The sequence below is a fragment of the Elephantulus edwardii genome, unplaced genomic scaffold (assembly GCF_000299155.1).
Source record: "Elephantulus edwardii isolate Elephantulus edwardi_28Jun2011 unplaced genomic scaffold, EleEdw1.0 scaffold00051, whole genome shotgun sequence".
Taxonomy (NCBI): domain Eukaryota; kingdom Metazoa; phylum Chordata; class Mammalia; order Macroscelidea; family Macroscelididae; genus Elephantulus; species Elephantulus edwardii.
This window is the reverse complement of record NW_006399801.1, coordinates 14,807,861-14,827,581: the sequence shown is the minus strand read 5'-3', so window position 1 is coordinate 14,827,581 and position 19,721 is coordinate 14,807,861. Positions and strand designations below refer to the sequence as shown.

General features: G+C 43.3%; 1 protein-coding gene across 1 annotated transcript in view; it reads right to left on the bottom strand.

The window, feature by feature from the left end:
• URB1 (URB1 ribosome biogenesis 1 homolog (S. cerevisiae)) overlaps nucleotides 1-1,921 on the bottom strand; it is an 83,420-nt gene extending 81,499 nt beyond the window's left edge. The window contains exon 1 of the mRNA XM_006886754.1: nucleotides 1,780-1,921. Within this exon, the coding sequence (XP_006886816.1) occupies nucleotides 1,780-1,921 (142 nt within the window). The remainder of the gene's footprint in view (nucleotides 1-1,779) is intronic.
• Nucleotides 1,922-19,721: the final 17,800 nt, after the last annotated feature.

Here is a 19,721-nt window from a genome sequence, read left to right as displayed (position 1 = left end):
GAGGAGACTGCCCATCCTTCTCCCATAACAAGAATTAGGAAGGTTTATTATATAAGGATGACAGGAAAAGAATTATGCCTTTAAGCTGTAGTGTTGAGGAAGAGCATCCCATGGACAGCCAAGATAAGAAACAAATATATGTCAGAGAGGGTGCAGCCAGAGTGCTCTTAGGAGGCAAGAATGATGAGGCTTAGTCTCACATGCTTTGGGCATGTTGCTAGAAGGGGCTATTCCTTGGAGAGGGACATGAAGATGGGAAGGGTGGTGGGCTGGGAAAGGAGAAGACTCTCAACCAGGTGGACTGACACGGTGACTGTTGCAATGGGCTCTTGTGTGCCAAAAAGTGTGAGGATGGGATAGGACAGGACAGGGTTCAGATCTTCTGTTCATAGGGTCACTGTGAATTATACTTGACTTGACAGCACCTAACAACAACAAAAACATTACCTGGAGGGGGATGCCAATGTGTGGAAAAACTATATCATGCTCAGAAAAGTCAAGGGTTAAGGAAGAAAACTGTCTTTGAGATAGTGACACAATGACTGGAACAAGCACAAATTTTGAGGATAGTACAGGACAGGATAGGGGTTCATTCTGTAATAGAATCCAGTCACTATGAGTCAGAGACAACTCAGAGGAGCCTACCAATAACATATTCTTAGAGAGCTCTGGGTGCACAATGTTTATGCACTTGACCACTCAACAAAACATTAGGAATTCAAACCTACCCAGTGGTTCTACTGGGGGGAGGGACTAAGAAACCACCAAAACCCAATGATCAACTTCTGTAAAGATTACAGCCAAGAAAACAATATGAGGCACTTCCACTTTATCACATGAAGTCCCTGAATGAAAATAAACTCAAAGGTATTAAACAATAAAAACAAAAAATGAGTTTCAAATGACCCAAAGAGCTAAGCATCTGGCTCGTTACTTAAAGGCTAGCAGTCTGAATCTACCCAGATTCCTTGGCAAGAAGGCCTGATGACCTACTTCCAAAAAAAATCAGCCACTGAAAATCTCAAGGGGCACAGCACTGCACTGACACGTATTGGGGAGAAGAGTGTCACTATGAATTGGAGTCAACAATTCAGAAGCAACGGATTTAATAAATACTGAGCAATCTTCCTAGCCCTGACTAGCAACTCCAGATATTAATAGTTTAAATATAAAACATGTGATAGGAAAATGTGAAATAGAGAAAATTCTGGTCTGTGTCACTGCTTTACTTTATCACTGTAACAATGTATCCACATTCATGTTCACTTGCGTCTCTTTCTTCATCTTATAGCATACTTTGCAAAGAATTATGAATAATAATTCTTTGTAGGATTATCCTGTGTATATATATATTTTTTTTTAAAAAAAATCAAGTTAAATTACACAATCTGTTCCACACCAGTCACTGGTTGAATCTTGGTCAACTGATAAGCTTGTCAGATCTTGTCAAAAGAGTGAAGCTGCTGGAAGACCAATGCTGACAGTCTGTGTGACCCTTCATCTACTTTCCTGACAAATGCACTAATGCGATTTTATACCTGTGGAGGAAAGCTGCCTAAGCAGGAGAAACGTGAAGCTGCATGAAACCATCACAAAGTGCAATTGTCTTGCTCTTGTCCACATTTCGCGGCACAGATGCACGGGGCGAAATTCTAGGGCTGTCCAGGCCAACTTGGGACTCTGAACTTCGATGACACACAAACTGTTTAAAGGTGATTTGTCTAGCACACAATCGCCACCCAGATCGAGGCCAGTCTCCTCCAAAGCACATGCACTCACCGGCCCCGACGCCTTGTGAGTCCTTCAGCTGCGTCTTGAACTGCACCCCGGTGAGCTCGTCAGTGCGGGCCCTTTTGGCTGCTTTCGCGGGGAAAGCCGAGGTCTCCTGGCCATGCTGGACCTTCCTCTTAGAGACCCCCATTGCCAGGCGGGACAGGAACCGCAGACAGCGACAGGAATCTCAGACCTGTAGGGACCAGCAAGGATGCAGGGAGCCGGCGCGCGTCCCAGAACCACATGCGAGCAGGGAAAGGGGCGGGTCTACCGGAAGGGGCGGAGCCACGAGAGGAAAAGGCGGGTCCATAGGCTGCTGAACTGGCGGAAGGGGCGGGGTCTCTGTTAAGACTGTGGCAAGTGGTTTTCCAATTAAAGTTTGTGTCACCTGTGTTTCATGAGTCCAGCCAGCCGCGCATCGCGTCTCCGACTCTTTTTTGGGTACCTGGGCCAGTGGCCCACACTGGTTCTTCTATTTAATTACCATCCGTCAGCGTCATTTTCCGGCAGAGTGAACCTGATCAAAAGAGAAGTGGATAAAAGAAGTCCCAGGTTCTGCTTCACCGTGTTCTTGGATGATTAAGCCCTTGGGTAATAACAAACACACTCAGTTGCTAACCAAAAGGTTGGAGATTTGAATCAACCTAGAGATGCCATTGAGCCAATTGGCAGCACCAAGATACATGGAGAAGAAATCGAGGTTGTTAAACAATGACAGCTTGCTCAGCTCCACAATCAATAATACTCTTGGCACCAGCAGTGAGGAAGTCAAAGAAGAATTTGCATTTGGAAAATCTGCTGTTGGAAACCTTTCCAACGTACTGGAAAACAGCTATATCGGTCTAGAGACTAAGGTGCTCCTGATCCAGGTCATGGTCTTTGCAATTACTTGCTATGACATCAGAGAGCTGGAGAATGAGTAAGGATAACAGAAAAAAAATCATAGCCCTTCTTACATACAATACTTTGGGCATGTGTCCCAGAGGTCCTTGGAGAAGGATACCATGCTCAGAAGGTTGGAAGGACAGCACAGAAGAGGAAGACCCCGGATGAGATGGACTGATACAGTAACTAGGGCAATGGATGTGGTGTGTCGGAATTAGACTGGCTCAGGACAGGGCAGGGTTCAGAGCTGCTGTACATAGGGTCACTATGAATTGTAGGCTACTTGATGGCACAAAAACAACAGAATTGCCACATGGAACTCTGGTGGCCTTGTGGTAAGAAACTGCTGCAATACCAAATCTCAAGGTTCGAATCCACTGCAGGAGTTGGGCAATCTCCTCCCGTGAGATTTACGGCTTCTGTAAACCTACTGAAGGGTCCGTTCCTAGTTGAGGGTACACACCAACAGAGGTGCTACACAGAAGAAAGACTTGGTGATTTACTTCTGAAAAATCAACCTCTGAAGACACAGTTCGACTCTGACACATGAAGTTGCCGCTAGTTGGAATCAACTCATAGCTTATTTCTTGCATGTTGTTTTGGGTTAGTTACTATGTTTGTACTTGTTTACATACTAATGCTCAAAGGAAGCACAAATTTACTAGGTACACACAGCTGCTAAGTGGTGAAACCACAATTAATCCAGTGTGTCCCCAAAAAGAAAGACTATCCAGTACCCATCCCAGCAACAGCCAGAGACAATTCTCTGTCCCAATCGCAGGTATGTCTGTATAGTAGAGTGTTTTAGACCAAGTCAGCTTGGTGCTATGAATCACCAGAATCAGGCATTATTCCCTGTGGTCAGATATTAGGGTCAACAACAAACCTCAGGGGAATGACTTATTTTTGTGTAAATGGTCAGTATGGAAAGAAAGACCCTTATTTGCCCCTTAGGAGCACTATAATTGGCTTGAGGATTGTGCATCAGTGTTCCCCAAATATTGTAAACAGTCACTTCAGACCCTTTGCATTTGTTCTTCTCTTGCTCTGAAGCTCTTTCCCCAGATTTTTATAGGTCAAACTCTGACCTTTATGGGGCCTCTTTCTGTTGTCCTCACTTCCAATGTCTTTATTTCCTCAATTTTCCTGTATAAGCCTTATCATCTGCTAAAATCAGAAACTTATGTTTTACCGATTTCTTTAAAAAATAGGTGCAATAACATACATACACAAAAGCTTAATGCTACAACAAACAAATAGAAAAAACTATGGTCCATTCACATAATGGAATATTTTGCAGCATTGAAAAACAACAAACTCAAAGCATTACACAATATAGGAAAGCCTGGGGATATTATGCTAAGTGAAATATCTCAGCCATAATAGGACAAATACTGTATAACTCCACTGTTTTAAACTAGAACAGATAAAGATGGAGTGAGCAGAGAATGGGAAAAGAGAGGATAAATAACAAATACTGCAGTAGAACAGATGAGGGCAAGAACTGTCCTAAAGGAATATATGATTAGGCATTACATGTATGAAAACAAAATGGAACAAGGGGTGCATTACTGTTGGGCTGGGAGAAAGGGGAAGGAAGAAAATGTACAACAAAAAAAAGAAAAAATCATAAATTAAAAAAAATAAACTGGGGGAAGGAGAAAGGAGGAGGGAAGAAAATGTGCAACAATGAATGAATGAAAATTCTACTCTTCTGTAAACGTTCATGAAAATAAAAAAAAAGTTTAATGCTTCATTCACACTGCCTAGCTCATGCTGGGAGTCCAGTTGCTATATCCTGTTTGGAACACAGTTGTTATTGTCACTAAATTATAGTGACCCCAAAGTTGTTGTTAGGTGTCATACAACTCAAAGCAACCCTATCAAATTTTTCACACTGCCTAAAACGCTAGAGCCCATTGTGGCAGTCACTGTGTCAATTCACCTGGTCAAGGGTCTTCCTCTCCTTCACTGACCCTCTATCCTTCCAAACATCATGTCATTCTCCAAGGAATAGCCTCTCCTAGCAACAGGCCCAAAGTATATGAGGCATGTCACATCATTCTTGCATCCAAAGAGCACTTCACTGCACCCTGTCCAAGATATATTTGTTTGCTCTTTTGGCCATCCATGGGATGTTCTGTGCTCTTCTCCAGCCCCACAACTAAAAGGCACCAATTCTTCTGTCTTTATTATTCATTAACCAGCTCTCAGATACATAGCAAGTGATCGGAAAAACCATGGCCTGAATCAGACTCACCTTAGTTCTCAAGGTGATGCTACTCCTCAATAATTTAGAGAGGCCCTAAAGCAGACCTTCCAGTGCAATATGTTTCCTTTTTTCCTGACTGTAGGTACCAAGGGTGTTAAATGTGGATCCAAGTAAGATAAAGTTGTTGAGAGTGTCAATCTCTTCTTCAACCATCATGATGTAGCCTATCAATCCGGTGGTAAAATCTTCGTTTTCTTGACATTGAGATGCAAACCATACTGAAGGCTGCATTCCTTGATCTTCTGCAACTAGTGCTTCAAGTTCTCATCACTTTCAAAAAGCATGGTTGTGTCATCTGCATAACACAGGTTATTGATGAGTCTCCCTCCAAATCCTGATGCCACACTCCTCCTCAGAGAGTCCAGATTCTTGGAAAATTTGCTCAGCATACAGATTGAATAGGTATGGAGAGAGAATACAACCCTGGTGCACTCCCTTGCCAATTCCAAGCCATGCAGTGCTGCCTTGATCCGTTCACATAACAGACTCCTGGTTCAAGTATAGGTTTCACATGAGCACAGTTAAGTGCTCTGAGACTCCCATTCTTCTCAATGTCAGCCACAACTTGTTATGAACCACACAGTCAAATGCCTTTGCATAGTCAATAAAGCACAAATAGACATTTTTCTGGTATTCTTTACTGTCAGTCAGGATCCATCTGACATCAGCAATGATATTCTTGGTGTCAAGGTCTCTTCTAAATCCTGTTTGAACTTCTGGCAGTTTCCTATCTGTGTACTGCTCTAGAAATTTTTTTAATGATCTTCAGCAGTATTTTGCTTGCATGTATATGATATTAATGATACTGTCTGATAGTTGCCATATTCTATTAGATCATCTTTCTTGGGGATGGAAATAAATATGGAACTCTTCCAATCCATTGGCCAGACAGCTGTCCTTCAAATTCCCTGGAATAGACTGGTGAGCATGTCCTGGGCTGCATCTATTCATTGAAATGAATCAATTGGTATTACATTGATTCCTGGGGCCTTATTTTTTGCCAATGTCTTCACTGCAACTTCCACTTCCTCTTTCACTTTCATTGATTCCTGTTCTTATGATAGTTCCTTTTTTTTGTTTTTGGTACAGTGACTCTGTATATCCCCTCCATCTTCTCTTGATGGCTTATAGTGACTCATCAGAACATAGTAAAGGAGCCCCATAGGGTTTCCCAGGTTGTGGTTTTTACAGACGTATACTACCACAACTTCCTACAATGGAGCAGCTGATAGGTTCAAACCACCTTTGACTTAACCTTCTTTTATTCAACATAAAAGTACTTAACTACTGCAATGCCAGAGTCCCACTGGATCATGGCTGTTGTGGTTATGTGCCATTGAGTCAACAATGACTTAGAGAGATCCTATCAATAATAGCTCTGAAGCCTGCCATATCCTGAGCCACTTTCAAAGTCTCCGACACACCAACTATCATTATCTCAGTTACTGTATCAATCCATCTCATCCAGGGTTTTCTCCTGTGCAGTCCCTTCACCCTTCCAAGTATGATGACTGTCTCTCTTGACAGCATGCCCACAGTATATGAGGTGGAATGTCAAAATCCATGCCTCCAAGGAGCAACTTGGTTTCACCTTCTCCCGGACAGAGCTGTTTGTTCTGTTGGTAGTCATTACTCTTGTCCAGCACACCTCAAAGACTTCAGTTCTTCTGTCATCTTTACTCAGTGTCCAGCTCTCTGATGCATATTAAAAATTTTTGAAGACCCGGTGGCCTGGATTAGGCGCATCTTAGACTCTATACTGACATTGTTGCTCTTCACTACTCTGGAGAGATCCCTGGCAATCTGTCTTTTGATTTCTTGAATGCTGATGCCCAGAGCATTGATTGTGGAAACAAGCAAGCTCAAATTATGCTATAAATTGGCTGAGTGGTGAAAATCTGTGTCTTTTCTATGTGAGCTTCAATCTGTATTGAGGACTGTAGTCCTTGACCTTCTGCAGCAAATACTTCAGGTCCTCCTCAGCTTCAGCAAACAAGGTTGTGTCTCCTGCATAACACAGGCTGTTGATGAGTTTTCCTCCAATCCTGATGCCACATTCCTGCTCATAAAGTCTAGCCTCATGAATGATCTGTTCTGCGTATAGATTAAAAAGGTATGGAGATAGAATGCATCTCTGACACACACCTTTTCTGACCCTGAACCATGCAGTGTTTTCCTGCTCTGTTCAGACTACTGCTTCCTGGTCCAAGTATAGGTTTCACATGAGCATTCTTCTCAAGGTTAACCACAATTTGCTGTGATCCACATAACCAAATGCCTTTGCATAGCAAATGGAACATAGATAAACATTCCTCTGGTATTCTCTGCTTTGGGCCAAGCTCCACCTAACATTGGCTATGATGTCTCTGTTGCCATGGTCTCTTCTAAGTTCAGCTTGCACATTTGGCAGTTCTTGTGATTATTAGTGATAATGTTCAATAATTTCCACACTCTGTCGGGTCACCTTTTTTGGGTATGGGAATAAATATAGATCTCTTCCAGTCAGTTGACCTCCAGATTTATTGGCATAACGTGGTGAACACTTCCAGGGCAGCATCTGTGTGTTGAAATATGTCAATTGGTATTCCATCAATTCCTAGGGCGTTGTTTATTGCCAATTCCTTCAGAGCAGCTTCAACTTCCTCCTTTATAACCATTGCCTCTTGGTCATGTGTTGTTTCATCAAATTTTTCTGTGTCAGCCAATTCTTTTTGGTACAATGACTCTGTGTACTCCTTCCATCTTTTTTATGTTTCTTGGGTCATTCAACATTCTGCAGTCAGCACCCTTAAGTATTGCAAATTGAGGCTTGAATTTGTTCTTCTGTTCCTTCAGTTTAAGGAATGCCAAGTAAGTTTGTTCCTTTTGATTTTCTGACTCCATCTCTTTGTACATTTCTTTAGAATGCTTTGTCTTCCCACACTACCCTCTGAAATCTTCTGCTCAACTCCTTAACTTCTTCAGCTCTTCCCTCTGCTTTGACTTCTTAGTGCTCTAGTGCAATATTCAGAGTCTCTTCTGACATCCATTTTGTTTTTTTCTTCCTCCTCTGTCTTTGTAATGACTTTTTGCATTCTTCATGAATGATATTCTTGATGTTGTCCCATAGCTTATCTGGTCTTCACTCAGTAGTGTTCAAGGACTCAAACCTGTTTTCCTGAGATGGTCTTTAAATCCTGGTGGAAATTTTGACTCAAGATCAAACTTTGGTTCTTGTGGATTTGATTTTATTTCCCTTAGTTTAAGTTTGAAATTGCAGATGAGTAGTTGATGGTCTGTTCTACAATCAGCACCTGACTTAGTTTGCACAACTGATATTGAGCTTCTCCAGCAATTTCTTTCACAGATCTTGTTCATGGTACAGTCAGTACTCAGGTGACTGGAATGTAAAAGTTGGGGACAGGGAAGAAGGATCAGTAGTTGGAAGGCATAGTGACAGAAACAAGGCTGGGGATAGAATGATGGAATTCTGTACAATCAATGACATAGTCATTGCAAACACCTTTTATAAGAAACATAAATGGTGACTATACACAGACTTCACCTAGTGGTCTACACAGGAATCAGATTGACTGCAGTGAAAGAGAAGGAGACCCAATGAGATGGATTGATTCAGTGCCTGGGGTAATGAGTGTAGGTGTGTCAGAGACAATAAGGTTGGCACAGGATAGAGCAGCAACTCTATAGTTACTCGATAGATATGCAAGCAAGTCGATGGCACATAACAACAACAACATCTTGATTGCATGTTCAATAAAGTTCCAACTGCAAAAGTTGGTAGAAGTAATCTATTTCCTTACCTTTGGTCCTGGTTGTTGGTGCATATATTTGAATGATAGTGATATTAACAGGTTATTGTTGTTGTTACGTGTCATCGAGTCACCTACAACTCATAGTGACCCTACGTATATTAGCTCTGAAAGCTACCCTATCCTATGCCAATCTCATCAGACCTAATCCCTTGCTCCAGTCATTGAACCAATCCATGTCAGCCTACGCTGTCCCTCTTCAAGGACTGGCCCTCCTGGCCATGTGCCCAAAGTATGTGAGATGGAGCCTCAACATTCTTGCCTCCAGGGAGCAAACACCCTCTCAATGACAGACCTGTTTGTTCTCCTGGAAATTCATAGGATGCTCAACACTCTCCTCCAGCGCCACAACTTGAAGGTATCGATCCTTCTTCTATTATCCTTAGTCATTGTCTAGCTCTCTGATGCATAGCAAGTAATAGTGAAGACCATGGCCTGAATAAGGCACACCTTAGTCTCTAGACTGACCTCATTGTTCTTCAGTACTCTGGAGAGGTCTCTGACAGCAGACTTTCCCAATGTAATTCACCTTTTGATTTCTTGACAGCTGGTGCCAAGAGTGTTGATCATGGAACCCACCAAGCTGAAGTTATCAAAATCTCAATCTCTTCTTTGTTCATCATGAAACTGCCAATCATTTCAGTGGTGAGAATCTGTTTTCTTGATGTTAAGCTTCAATCTATATTGAAGACTGCAGTTCTTGAACAGATCATCAGGGTTTAAAATATATCTATTTAATCTATATCTGTATCTATATCATTATCTATCTATCTCTCTATCTATCCACATAACTCAAATCTCCTATCATTGATTTTGGATTGGCAGTTTAACTCCTTAGCACTCAGTCACCAGAGCTCCTCTTAACCTGTCATTGATTTTGGTTCTGTGTCATGGTGACTTTTCATTGGATTTCCAAGGTTCTAAAACTTTACAGGAAGAGATTTACCCATCCTTCTCTCTTAGAGTAGCTGGTGGATTTAAACCACCAATCTGTTAGTTATCAGTCCTCAGTGCAATGAACTATGCCACCAGGGCAAACATGTAAATGTGTTATGTGTAAATACACATATATGTATCTTTGCAAATAATTATGTGCCTATTTGAAAATCTATAGCATAAATGTACACACAGACACACACACACACAGAGGTATGTGTGTATTGTTTGGACTGGGAGCATTATGAAAAGTTATTGAGACACTAAAGGCCCTGTTGTGGCCCAGAGCACTACACGTTGCGCTGCCAACCAGAAAGTTAGGGAAAAAAACAAAGTTCGTCGGTCCATATTCGTGGCTTTAATTTGGGTTTAGTTTAAGAGTTCTGTCAACTGAGGAAGTTTGGAACAGTTAAGCCCTTATATGGAGCTCCCTTTTGTTGATTCAGAATGCTCCTTAGATTTTTCTTTACTTAAAGCTTTCAACTTTCCGTTAAAAAGGACTATTTAACAGTATTTATATCTGATATTTACTGGGCATGATCTCGTCAGTGTAACATACATAGCCCACAGAAGGTTGCGCTGCTAACCCAAAGCCTGTGTGCCTGTCTGCAGTTCGAATCCACTAGTGGGTCTGCCGTGGAAACATGTGCAATCTTCTGCCATGTTGCTGTTCTTGTGGGTCGAGTTGGAGCCAACTCGTAGCTGACTCTCCCGCTGAATTTCAGGGGTTGGAAATTGCACAGGAGGAGACTGCCCATCTCTTCCGAAAACCTGCTACAAGGTCAACTGTGAATCTGTTCGACTGGTTGGCAAAAAGTGGGTGAGTGACTAAGGTCAACATACCTGAATATAGAACAAAGCTCAATTAAGATTCCTGCCTGCAGAGGGCGCCCTTGGCAGGTGCAGGGAAGGCCCAGCCTAGGCGTGAGGTAAGTGAAGCTTCTGAAACTGCCTTCCTACAAGGGCTTCTCCTTCCCCAAGCACCCCCCGCCCCCCAGCCTGCTGACATTTTTCTGAGAGGTTTTTACTGCTGCTTACGAAAAGGAAACTGGGAATAATCATAACTACTTTCTTTTTATGCTTTCCAAAAACCTGTGGTCTTCAAGTCAATTTTCCAGTCGAGTGGGGCATGTCTGACTTCATGGGAATCAGTTCTGTGCTGTGGATTTTGTTGATAAGGGACTATTCTCCCCTTTGGAGTTGTGGAGATCAGACGTGGCTGCCTTCCCACCGCCTGCACTATGTATACAATAATCTAAAAGAAAATTGTAACATTTTAAAAAAATTTAAGAAAGTATTAACCAACCAGTTTCTGCAGAGCTCACTCCAACAGTAACATATACATGGTGGTCCCAGGTGTGTCAGCTTAGAGCGTGTCCCAGAGGCTTTACATTGGCTGATTTATCAAAAGTAAATCACCTTGTCTTTCCTCTGAGGCAGCTCCTGGAGCAGTCAGACCTCTGAGCTTTCAGTCAGCCCAAGTGTGTTAACTATTGATGGTACCAGCAGGGACTCTATGAATCAGACTAGATTTACTCCAGTTTTCTGAAATCCTACATCTATTTAAAATAGATTAGGGACTGTTAGAGTCAAAATGGACCTTGGAAACAATCATTTCATTAGGTGTAAAAAATGGGAGGCAGAGACGCTAAATGTTTCTGCAGATTTCTGGAAGAACTTGGACTTGAACAGAAGTTTCTGAGCGATTTGATGGTGGCTTAAAACTTCTTCTACCAGTGCTTAGAGAGAAAGTAGATTAGTAAGTGGTTACCAGAGGCAGAGAGAGGGAAGAATAGATACTTGTTTGAGGTGATGAAACAAGTTTTGGAAATACATAGGGGCACAGTGTCTGGGTAGTACGAACAGTTTGCACTTAACTGCTAACTGAAAGGTTGGCAGATCCCCAGCATTGTGTGGAAGAAAAGTTTTGGCGATCTACTTCTGTAAAGCTTACAGCCGAGAACATCCTGTGGGTCAGTTCTCCTCTGTAATACGTGGGGTCTTCATAAATCAAAACCATCTCCAGGGCAACACGTCTGATGGACAACATTGAGAATACTGAATATACCACCAAGTGCCAAAAGAACAAAGAAGTTTGTCTCGGATCAAGTACAACCAGACTGCTCCCTAGAAGCAAAGACTGTGAAACTTTATGTCACATACTTTGGGCTTGACATCAAGAAGGGCCAGTCCTTGGAAAAGAACAGTATACTTAGAAAGGTAGAGGGTCAGTGAAAAAGAAGACGGCGCTTAAAGGAGATGGACACAGTGTCTAACAACCGACTGAAGCACAGTGAAGATTGTGAGAAGAGCACAGGATCCATCCAGCAAGGCCTCAATCTGTTTTGCATAGGGTTACTATAAATTGGAGTTAATGGCATCTAACAAAAAAAAACACGTGAAAGTGACAAATTATATGTTATCTATATTTTACCAAAATTAAAAAAGAATTCCTTTGATTCTGAATGAAGACACAGATAGCCAGTCCCAGGAGTGCAGCATTCGAGAAGCTCTCCTCCTGCAGGCCTTAGGAGAGAGCATTGTCCTCACATTCATCCTAAGATAGTGCTCGGGGAGCAGGCCCTTTGCTCTTTGGTGCCAGCTTTGTAAGCAAACCACTATTTGTTGAATTCTAAAAATAAGCCTTGTTTAGCGCTAGATGACATTCGACTCACTCTCCTGAGCTCTAAAAGGTTAGTTCCTTCTGAGGCTGACAAATGGTGCCGCAACCTGTCTCTGTCAGAGGCCAAAGTCTTAGCTTGATGTCAGAGGTGACCAGGGCTGGGAGGTCAAATAAAGAAAAAAAAAAACCAGATATTTTCCAAGCAGGTTCGATATGTACAGGCAGTGGAACAAGACAGGACTTCAAAAAGAAAGGAAACAGGGATGCAATTTAGAAGGAAAAGCGGAATTATTTCAAAAAGGGAAAAAACTCTTCCCCCTCTCAAACTGAGGTATTTGTACACACCAGAAGCTCTATTCACAATTGCCAAAAGGAGGAAACAAGTCAGTCAGTCACAAAACGCAACATGATAAATTATTCTATTTCTATCTAGACAGGCAAATTTATAGAGACAGAGTACATTTGAGGTCACCAGAAGCTTGAAGAACGAGCCATTATTTCATGGGTACAGAATTCCTGTTTGAAATAATGAAAAAGTTTTAGAAATTGAGTCAAGTGCTGTATGTATGTAATTAAAATACCTCTGAAGTATACACGTAGAATGGTTCAACATTTTGATACATGTATTGGATCTCTGAGTGAAAACACACTATTTGTGCTCAACTATTCACCAACTAGTCTGTTGGAGAAAGCTGAGCAATCTTCTCCCATTTGATTTACAGCCTCTGAAAACCTGCTGGAGGATCTACTATAAGTTGGTTTAGACTCAAAGACAATGAGGTGACTAACCTAAAGACTGGTAGTTCAAACACACCCAGCATCACTATGGATAAAAGGCCTGATGATCTGCTTCTGTAAAGATTACAGGTAAGAAAACCTGTGGTACAGCTCTAGTCTGCAAGATACGGGGTCTCTATGAATCAGAACTGGTTCCACAGCAGTAGCCTTAGATGTTGCAAAAATGTTGTTGCATTAACATATATTATAGATATTTTTAATGGTGTGAATTTAATTTGCATTTAATCTAAAATGTTCTGTTACATGCTTCCCAAACATAGGATGGATATTGTGAATATGAAGATACTCCACAATCTCAGATTGAAAAAGAGTCAAGACTACCTAATGGAAAAACTATGGTACATTCACACAATGGAATATTACACAGTAATGAAAAACAATGAACTCGTAAAACATCACTCAACATGCATGAGGTTGGAAGACATGCTGAGTGAAATATCTCAGTCACAAAAGCACAAATACTGCATAACTCTGCTGTTATAAAATAGAACTGACATGGAGGGTTGAGGGAAGAATTGGAAAACAGTGGCCAGGTAATGAACACTGCATTTCAATAGCTGAGGAGAAGGAGTCTGAAAGAAGTATGTTGTTATGTTCTGTTGAGCCAGCCACAACTCATAACGACCCTATGCACGAAAGCCCTGAACCCTGCTCTATCTTAGGTCACTCTCACTGTCTCTGACACCTCTATCCTCACTATCCCAGTTACTTTGTCAGTTTATTTCATCCAAGGTCTTCTCTTTTTCTATCCCTCTACCCTTCAAAGCATGATGCCCTTCTCCAAAGACTGGTCCCTCCTGGCAACATACCCAAAGGATGTGAGATTTAGCCTCAAAATCTTTGCCTCCAAGGAGCAACTTGGTTTTACCCTGTCCAGGTCAGACCTGTTTGTTCTCTTGGTAGTCCTTGGTATGTTCAAGACTCTTCTCCAGCACCACAACTCAAAGACATCAATTCTTTTTCTGTTCTCTTTGGTCATTGTCCAGCCCTCTGATGCATAACAACAAGTAACTGTGAAGATCATGGCCTGTTTTAGGCACACCTTAGTCTCTAAACTGACTTCACTGTTCTTTAGCACTCTGAAATATATTATTGGGTATTATATGTATGACAGCAATCTGGAACAAGAAGTGCATTGCAAAGTGGGTTGGTGAAGGGGGAAAGAGGGGGGAGGGAAGGAAATGTGAAACAATGAATAATAATAAAAAAGACTGCCTATGTCTTTTTTGTCATCACATAGAAAGGAATACTTTTTTCTTCACTTTGGCCTCCACTCCCTAATTGCCATTCATTTACAATATAATAGATCTTCAAATCCTAATTTAGATGGTCTGTGTAGGTGGGTGACCGTGCTTATTTCACTTGATAACTGCAGGTACTGGTAGTGCCATGGACAGCTTTACATATTTGATCTGTGCTGTCAATCAGGGGCCCATGCTTCATTTAACACACTGCTGTCACTATCCTGAAAACATAATAGAAGATGGAATGTGAAGATAGAACTTCACATTTTCAGTTTACACTTCACTCATAAATTAGATAGCCTGTCCTGGTTAGTACCTACCTCGAAAGATTGCTGTAGGTATTAATATTTTTGGAGTATTTATTCCCTGTCCCACCCCTCATTAGACTGGATTTACTTTGATTTCCACTGCAATGCTGCTGAATAGACAAGTAGTTATGACAGCATTTTATTTTTCAAATTCCATCATAGGCGAAAGATAGAGCAGGAAAAAATGTCTCGATGGAAAAGATGATCCCTGTTCTTGGCCCAATTAATTTTTACAAGGATTCTGCCCTCTTTGAAGCTTGTGCTTCCTTCCCTCTGAGTTCTTATAGTGCCTCCGAGATTAGATAATTGATTCAGTGACAGTTATAGAGACAGAGATGAGGAAGTGGTACTGGTTTCTATTTTGTTCGAAGCACATAAGGCATGTTAAAGTATGGGATCCAGAGGAGAGAAGCAGAATTATGTATTCTTAATGTGGCCAGATGAGAACTAAAACCTTATTATTTAGCAGCAAGGACTGAGAAGCAAAGCAGAAGGAACCAGTCATTCTTCAAGTTTCTCTCCCTTGTGCTTACACTGCTTATCCAGTGCTATTCAGTCTATCTATGTATTAATGTCTGTGAAAGGAGCAGATAAAACATGAGGGTGGCTGAGTCTGACTTCTGCTTGCTTCATAAAGGGGAACTAGCCCCATCAATAATATCCATTGTTGTTGTTATAGCTGTTGTTGTGTAGAGTCAGAACTGACCCACAGCTGACTCTCCAGAAGGTTTTCAGAAGCATTTAATTGCACGAGAGGAGATTGTCCATCCTCATGTAGAGCAGCTGGTGGATTCGAACCACATGTCTTTGGGATTGCAGCACAGCTTCTTGCCATAATGTCCATAGCATCAAATAAATAACTACATAGTCAGACATGCCACCCCACTTGCTTTTGCACCATTTTTTACCATTGTGTCTGATATTCATTGCAAGACTCACAAATTACTCACAGTTGTGGGGTTTATTAGGGAAACAGGTTAGAGAGTGGGGAAGGCAAAGAATATCTCACAATGCAAGTCCAGGTTTAGTCCAGTCCAAAGACAGATTAATAAGGCACAATTCCTCAATTAGTGAAAGTTCAGGTTTTGTTCAAGAGCACAAATGCAAGAAGCCTCTGGTTTCCTCAATTGTCCACCAAACTTTATCTTAGGGCAATTACAAGACAGCTTTTCAGGTTTCAAGTCAGCAAGCAAAACCTTTAACTGTGGCTACATCTGCAAGATTCCTCTGGTTAGACCTTACCACAATCTCTTCACAGCAGTGCCACAGTCTCTTCACCTTCTCTCCAACACCACTGCCACTGTTTTTTACAGTATGGAAAACACTCTCTTATATTGGTTCCACAGCTGTTGAAGATTTGCATGACCATGTGTCTACAATTAAGGCAGCTGGAAACCATGCCCCTAAAGGGGGCTAACACAATATAGAAAATATAGAAAAGCCAATTTTTAAAGGTTCTGACACCTCAATTTCTGAAATCAGTTGTTGTCCAGTTAACTTTAAATCATGTATCAAAGTAGAACTGTATTTTATAGATTTTTGAATGGTGGACTTTTTGAAAGTAGACTACCAGGCCTTTCTTCCAAGGAGTGTCTCTCATTGCTATTAAGTCAGTACCAGCTTGTAACTGACCCTCCACTGGGTTTCCAAAGCTATATATCACATGGGAGGAGATCTCCCATGATGCTGCTGGTGAAACCACCAGTGAAGTACAGACTTTGGGTTAGCACTGCAATTCCCCATGAATCATGCCACCAGAACTCCTTAGGCAGTACTGAGGTGGATTCAAACCTACAACTTTAAGGTTAGCAGTTGAGAACATTAACCATCTACTCCACCCAGGGATTCCAAGTTCCTAGGGTGATCTCAACAAGTTCCACAGACTTGACGACATTAAAGAACAGAACATTATTGCCACACAGTTATGGAAACTGGGAATCTGAAATCAGGCTGAATCTGAAATTGGCCATTTTTATTTCTTCTGGAAGCTCTGTGTCTCTCTCCATCTCTTCTTTTAAATCACTCAGACTGTTGTTGCTGTGTACCATGGTGTCAAAACTGACCCATAGATGACCCCCCTAGTGAGTTTTTAAAGGCAACTTAATTACACAGGAGGAGATTCAAACCATGTGCCTTTGGGATGGCAGCAGAGCTCCTTACTATACACCTTCTGAAGGCTCTGTGTCTCTCCATCTCTGTATCTTCTTTTATATTACTTAGGTTAGATCAGAATAGGTTAGGTTTTATCCTACTCCAGTATGCCCTCATATTATCTATTAATATCAACTCCCAAACAAAGTCATTCACAGGTAGCAGGGGTTAGAACTTCAACATATCTTTTAGGGAGATGCAATTCAATACCTTCCTAGTTACTGCTGTTAGTTACCATCAAGCCAGCCCCCGACAGATGGGGATCCAAGTGTTACACAGCAGAACTGTACCCCAATGGTGTTCCTGGTTATAGTCTTTATGAAAACATTTTTCAGGCACCCTTCTTCCACAGAACATCTGAGTTGTTCAAACTATGAACTTTGGGGTTAGCAATTGATTACAAAGTGGTTTGTCACCCAAGCTCCCAGACATTTTTCCAATTTTACCTCTTCTTTCCAACCCAAAGCACAGTTATACACTCCTGTTACTCCATCTTATTCCTTTCCTCACTCTCTCTGTGGACCCACTTTGCCCACCTCCAGTCCACTGGCATGGAGTAGCCAGATGGTCTTTTACCAACATTCATCTGATGAAGTCATTCTTCTGCTTACAAATGTTACCAGGTTAAGATAAAGATGGAAGAGGCTCCCAAGTTCTTGGAGGCCCCCAGCTCAAACCTGGAACGCTCTTCTTGTCCTGCCCTTCTTTGCTCTCTACACCAGACACACTTGTGATCTTGCATTCTTCCGTGGAGGTACGCTCCATTTGAACTTCACTGGTGCTGGTTCCTTTTTAAAAAATTATCTCCCTTCTCAAATATCTACCCAGCTTCTGACTGGCTAACTTTCCATGTCGCTCATCCACCTTTTCATAAGAATATTTCTAACAACTCTCTCCATTCTTGGCTATCAGCTTCCCCTACAAACTCCCCCACCCTCTGTTTTTGCTACCATGGCCCCTTTCTGCCTCCTGACACTGGCAAGCTTGCTCCATATCTGTCTTTCTTGTATAACAATCAACATGGATCAATTCTTATTCTCAGGACCTGGTCCATGTGCTTCACTTGTATCAACTCATGAAGTCTTCACAACAACCCTGAACGTTTTACCCTAATCACTCCCTTTGTAGGAGAAAAGCAATCTGCTTTGTAAAGATTGGAGTCAGAAATCCTATGAAGCAGTTCTACTCTGCAACACACGGGGTCGCTCTAAGTCAGGCACAGCGGTTTTCTGTAACCCCCCCCCCCACACACTCCCCCCCAACCCTTCACAGATCAGAAAGTGAGCCTGGGGCCGCTTTCACAGTTACTAGGAGGAGGACTCACCTTGGCAACTGTACCCTGTGGGTTACGTTAGAATTCCAGTTCCCAGGCCCCAGGGAGTAGGCGCTGGGTCTGTGGGGCTAACCGTTCACATGGGACCTAGCAAAGGACCTGGAACACCTATGTAAAACCAGACAAATGAAATGGTAGAATGGGAAGTGCGTGAAGACATAATTTATGACCCTAGTTGTAATTTCCGAGATGTAACAGGGTGATTTATAAAGTGATTCTTAAACACTACGTACCCTTAGTCATCCCTCCTAGCCCATTTCTCCAACCTACAAAAGACACACAAATGTTCAGAAAATTTATTAGTGTAAATTTTAAATCATTGTAGGGCGCAGACTACTTACTCTGCCTTCCCACCCAACAAATAAATAGTGCCTATCATTTTCCATCTTGTCCCCAGACCAGGGTAAAGGGATTAGGACTCCCCGTGCTGGCGCACTGTGTCGGTCTCAGCGTCACCCACCCCTGCCGGATCCTTACAGTTCACTCCAGGGGGGATCCCCAAGACAGTCCCAATGGGTAGCCGAATCCTTTTTCTTGGACTCTCCGCCGCGCTTGGGGGAGAGTCCACAGCTCGCGGGCCGACTGAAGCGGTGCGCCAGGCCCCGCCCTTGGGACTCGTTATCCACGTTTCCGCGTCAGGCCCGCTGCGAACTTGGCAGCCCCCACTGCGGTGTTTAGAACACTTTGTGCAGCGCGCCCGCCCGCCCGCCCTGAGTCTCCTGTCTCTCGGCGGCGCCGCCCGTGCGGGGACGCCTCGTGCAGCCCGGGGTTTTGGATACTCGGCCCCAGCAGGTTCAGGGCTTCACACTCTTGTCCCGCATTCCCCGAACCTGGGCCACACAGGTGGCTCGGCGCCCACGACTAAACGTTCAAACATGCGTCCGCGCGTAATTGAGAGGTTCAGAAAGATGGTGTGGCCCATTTTAAAACAAAGCCCAATTATTTCCTCTTGGCGGCTGTTTATGCTGGTCCCAGATCAGATCTTCTGCGCGCTGTGGACAGCTAGTGCCAGAAGGAGCGCGGTCCGAGCGCAAAGAACCTGGCTCTGGAGCCCTGTCCAGTGCGGGCTGTGTGAGCTCCAGAAAAGCGCTGGGGCTCAGCCTTCTCTTCCGTGAAATGGGGATAACCGTGCGTGCCTTGGCGCCAGGCTGGGAAGGGACATTCTGCGCCTAAAGCACCGGGAGGTCGTAAAGATGCTAGTCCTGGGGTCCAGCAGCATGCCGGCAGTGCTCAAAGCCCTAGCACCCACCTTCCCGCGGCCTCCACCCCGCTCCGGGCGCCCCAGTTGCTCGCGCGGCGCTGGCTCCAAAGTGCGTCACGGGCACCAGCCGCGCTCCTCCGGCGGCCAGGGAGAGGCTGGCGCCGGGCCAGCGCGGGCCGGCAGGGGGTACGGGCCGGCTCCAGGGCGGGGACCCGGGCGTAGAATCTGCGCAACCTGAGCAGCCTCGGTGAGCTGTTGGGGGCGCCTCCGTCGGTGGGCAGCACGCCAACCACCGACCTCGGTAACTGCAGGGTGCGAAAGCTACGCCATCCCTTCGGCCACCCTACGCTTCCTTCCGAGCAGCGGCGGCGGCGGCGATTTCTTCCCA